The following is a 5,000-nucleotide window of genomic DNA, read 5'->3' on the forward strand; positions in this document are numbered from 1 at the left end:
ATATCGATATCATCTTGATCATTTAGAACAGTGTTTCTCAACGGGGACCATGTGATTTTTTTCAGGGGGCCATGCAGCTAATTTTAAGAAATGGGCTACAGAAGGTCGCGGGGAGCGACAGAGGAATTTCGTTTGTTAGCGAGTATAAATGGTGGCACATGACAACTGTATGTCGATACAATTGAGTGTGTGAGCAAGAGCGTGTGATTCATGTGTCAGTGGGATAATGGCGGTGTAGCCGCATAGATGCGCCACAGAGTTAGCACGCACACACGGACAGACATACAGGCTGGAGCAGCAGACTTCTGGCGCTGACTCGCGAGATGAAAGCGTCACAACACATGGTACCGCCAGAAACACTGTTTGGAAGATAAAAGTGGCACAACTAAGGGTTCCGCCGGAAACACAGTATAGTATATAAACGTGCCAGACCGAATACAAGCACTTGACTCTCGGCTCTGCTACTGCAAACATATGCTCTACACGCTGGGTAGGTACCTAGTATTGGGAAGCAGCTTTTTGTGAGAGTATTTGTTTCGTGGTGGGCTCGGACAGGGCTAATCTGGAGTTTTCTTTTCCCTGTGATTTTTTTTTTTTTTTTTTTTTTTACTATTGCTTTGCTATCGCTGAATTTTTGCATTAAAACAATACGTTTATTTTCGTCGTTTTGCTTCAGGTATTGAGCAAAGAATACATCTCATTTCTGGTATGTATGTTGAAAACTGTGTGTAAAGAGAAGACTGGATTCCTTATAGCTAATAGTTTTTCTTTATTTTTAGGTTGCTTAGTTATTTTGAGGGCAGATATTTCCCATTCAATAACACCGGTACTTAGTATTAATGAGTTTCTTTGTTTATTTTCCAGAAAAGTATGGCCAGTGCATCTAAGAAAAATGCAGGCAATATTCAGTCGAATATCTTGCTTATGGATCTAACGAGTCCCCACAAAATTCTGCAATCCCCATGTGCCTGATATTCAAGGCCTCCATGTCAAATAAGAGTATGCGCCCCTGCAAACTAAAAAAAAAAAAAAAAAAAAAAAAAAAAAAAAAAAAAAAAAAAAAAAACCTGCGCATAAAGACAAGAAAGACAAACCGCTAGAGCTTTTTAAGAATTTACGTGATGAGTTCCAAGGAAGGATGACAGTGAATCGTATGTTCATCCCCAAAAAGTGGCAAAAATAGACAGAGGAGTGCTGGCTTCTTACAAGATATCCAATTTGATCGCAAAAGCAGGCAAACCTCATACTATTGGTGAATCTCTCATCATGCCGGCAGTGGCTATAGTGCTTTCAACAGTCATGAAGCAAAGTCCACAAGAGGTGACTAGTGTTATTCCGCTGAGCAACTCTTCAGTATCGTGACGCATCGATGAAATGGCTGCTGATGTTGGGAGCTAATTAGTCTTAAAACTGCAGGTGAATGAGTTCTCGCTTCAACTTAATGAAACTACTTTACCTGATAATTCTGCCCTTTTGATGGCGTTCGCAAGGTTCCTTGATGTTGATGGAATACGCGAAGAACTGATTTTTGCACTGAAATTAACAACTGACACTAAAGGCGAGTCAATCTTCAAAAAACATGAGGCATATTTTGAGGAAAACAACATTCCACTAAAAAAAAATCGTGGCTTGTGCAACAGATGGCGCTGCTGCTATGATCGGAAGGTATCGGGGATTCAGTGCGTACTTGAAAAAAGCTGTCCCCAACGTCGTTTGTGTGCACTATATTATTCACCGGCAGCACCTGGTCGCCAAAAACTTAGCAGGACGTCTGCATGAAGCACTTGGGCATGTTATCAAAGACTGTCAACTTAATAAAAAAGAATGCTCTGCAGGATCGCCTTTTTCAGCAACTATATGGGAAGAATAATAAAGAACTCGAACGACTTGTGTTGCACACGGAAGTAAGGTGGCTGTCTAAGGGTAATTGTTTGCAACATTTTGTTGCACTTTGGGACAGCGTTAACTCTTTCTTGAGTGAGACGGAACTCGGACAAAAGCTTGTTGATGCAAAGAGCGATATACTCTATCTGTCAGATATATTTGAAAAGCTAAATGTTCTGAACAAAGACCTTCAATGGAATGACTCCACCTTGTTTTCATGCAAGGCGATCACTGCATTTATAGGGAAACTCAAGTTGTTCTGGCTGAACCTTGGAAGACGGGAGTTTGCCCAGTTTCCATCCTTAGCAAGTATATCCACCGAGCTGCTTGATGCTGACCTACCAGTGTATGTCGACCATCTGAAGCAGTTGCATAATGATATGGAAACTCGCTTTTCTGACCTACTTCAAATGACCGTGCCTGACTGGTGGACCCGTTCATTGCTGATGCATCTGAAGTTGATGTCACCCTACAAGAAAGTGTTATTGAACTGCAGAATGATGGAACAGCTCGAGCAAGGCTCAAGCGTGGAGGGCACCATAAGCTGTGGATAAATTGAGATGTGTATGAAAAGTACCCACTGCTCTGGAAGGAAGTGAAGTTGCTTCTACTTGCTTTTCCCACGCCGTACTTAGTTGAGACTGGTTTCAGTCGGGTGATGCACTTGCTGTCAAATACTCGAAACCGCCTTGATATAGAAAAAAGAGGCGATTTACGTCTTTTTCTGACATCTCTGGAGCCAAATATTGATAAGTTGGCAGCCCTGCATCAATCAGAGGGATCCCACAGAAACTTTTGAAAAAAGAGCCTGCTTTATTCATTTTGATAGTATTCAACAAATAAATTTATCCAACTAATATTGTTATTTGATTCATGCCTGAAGTGTTTTGAGTCCATGATATTTTCCGTTCTTTGGGTGATCAGGGTGAGGGATGGATGGAGTTGGCATGGGAGGCCACAAGGTTTTTTATCAGGTCGAAAGGGGCCACAGAACAAAAAAGGTTGAGAAACATTGATTTAGAAGATGTATATATTTACTGTCAGCATTATCATCGACAGCTAAATGTTGAAAATGATCATAAAATTCGTTTAGAATTATGGATATTTGATTATCTTTATTTGACTACTGTTTAGAATTTACCAGTATGCTTTAGGGTCCCCACTTCTAAGTTTTCTAAGTTCCTTGATTAAAGTATCCCCCTCCTTATTTTTCACTCTTTTTAAGTTCACTTTATATTTTCTGCTTTATGGTATTACTTTTTAGGTTTTCAAAGTTGTTTGTCACCCTTAAAGTTACTCATTTGGTCTATATAATGTATGTGGTACTCTTTCGTTGTAAAAAATATATATATAAATACAGGGTCATTCAATATTTGCTTGAAATCCTAATTAATTTTGTTTATTGTTAATTCATCCATCATTACAATCAACTCATCAACCTTACTTTTATATATTCTTCTTACATATGCACACATTTTCACCATATCCCACTTGCATAGTGTTATATTGGTTTGAATTAATTCTTGAACTTCTGTACTGGTATTATATTATTTCCTTTAGATTTAATTCTATTATGTAATCCACAATGAACATCAGACAACGAACATCAAATATTATAAAAATTACTACACGTTGCATAATTATAGGCCTAAGAAATAATCTATGGTTGTTTTTTGTGTGGTTGTTGTTTTTTTTCTACCCCAACCTCCAATTAAAAAGAAACACTTGGTAATTTTTACAAACTTCCAGCAATTTTTTCTAATATGAATTCCTGTCTGGGGTTGGATCTTGGTTTGTCCTACTTTTATGTATACTAAAGTTAATTATATTTACATAAGGCGCTTCGGCAGACAAAGGATCATCGCCACCATCAGACCATACAATACATTAGTGATAGTGTGAGTACGTGCACATAATCATCATTAGAAAAAGTAAAAATTCATCCAGTTTATCAACATATTCTTACCACATTTAGAGTGTGAGGGGGTAATATAAGCACAACTTATTACCAATTCCTTATCTAAATTGACACTTCCTTTGTTAAATTTAACTGAAAGTATAGACTCATATTAGGTACTTAAGTACCTCCACTTAAAACTGACATTATCTTCTACGGCAATAAGGAGGCCACTAGACTTGTAACTGCCTAATTTGCTCCTATTCTTGAATACAATATAAGAATCAATGTTATCCATATACTCCTTAAAATTTATCATATCAGTAGCATCACAATTAGTTTCACATAAGCAGATTACATTATAACTTTTAATATGATTGACAAAGTCCACAGATAAGAATTTTGACTTGATACGACAAATATTGAAAGCTAATACATCAGGATATATAATATTTGGAGATAAAAAGATATAACTCCTATTTACACTAGGAATAATACTGTGCCTTATTGTAGGCCTTTTTTAAATTATCCAAATTAATCTTTTTCCACTCAGGAGAGGAAATGACAACCTTTTATAAATCATCAGGACTGTTTATCATCACAGGCCTACCTCTGCTATGTAACCAGGCCAGAGTACTCCCTTCCCTTGTGCCAACAGCTTCCACTGTTTCCTGCTCTTTAGCCATATTCATAATATTATCCTTTAAAGAAGTCATGTCTTCATTTATACACACCCTTCTTTGAGTTTTTTTTTCTTGTTGTACATTATTTCATTCTTTTTCTTTCTGTAGCAAAATGTCACAATCACTGGTCCAACTTCTCTGGGCTTCCTCAAACGATGCACAATAGAAATTTCGTTTGGATTGATTTTTACTCCAATGTTGTCAGCAAGTTCAATAACCTTAGCTTCTAACAACTTTACATTTTCATCTTCCTTCTCCAGCCCAGAAATACGCAATTTCTCCCTTCGAGAATACTGTTCTAACTTATAATTTCTATAATTTAGCAAGAAAAAATTCCACTGCATCTGAGCTACCTTCTTTTTCACACTTTCAGTAAAATCTTTGAGAGCAGTAGACACAGTCATAGACACAGCAAGAGATATTATGCTAGCCAGGTTGGGCACTATTATAGCAGCTTCCCTCTTCACCGTCTCACTACTCCCCTGCTCTCCTTCCCTTCAGTGATGATGGTTATGTATCCAATTTCATTTTCTTTA

The 5,000-nt window shown here is 37.7% G+C and overlaps 1 protein-coding gene across 1 annotated transcript; it reads left to right on the top strand.

Moving 5' to 3' along the window:
* The first annotated feature begins 1,775 nt into the window (after positions 1-1,775).
* On the top strand, positions 1,776-2,438 carry LOC143026817 (protein FAM200C-like). Its single transcript, XM_076187595.1, has one exon. The coding sequence runs from the start codon at positions 1,776-1,778 to the stop codon at positions 2,436-2,438; it is 663 nt and encodes a 220-aa protein (XP_076043710.1).
* Positions 2,439-5,000: the final 2,562 nt, after the last annotated feature.

The sequence above is a fragment of the Oratosquilla oratoria genome, chromosome 7 (genome assembly GCF_046742065.1).
Source record: "Oratosquilla oratoria isolate Oo_2021 chromosome 7, ASM4674206v1, whole genome shotgun sequence".
In the NCBI taxonomy this organism is placed as follows: Eukaryota; Metazoa; Arthropoda; class Malacostraca; order Stomatopoda; family Squillidae; genus Oratosquilla; species Oratosquilla oratoria.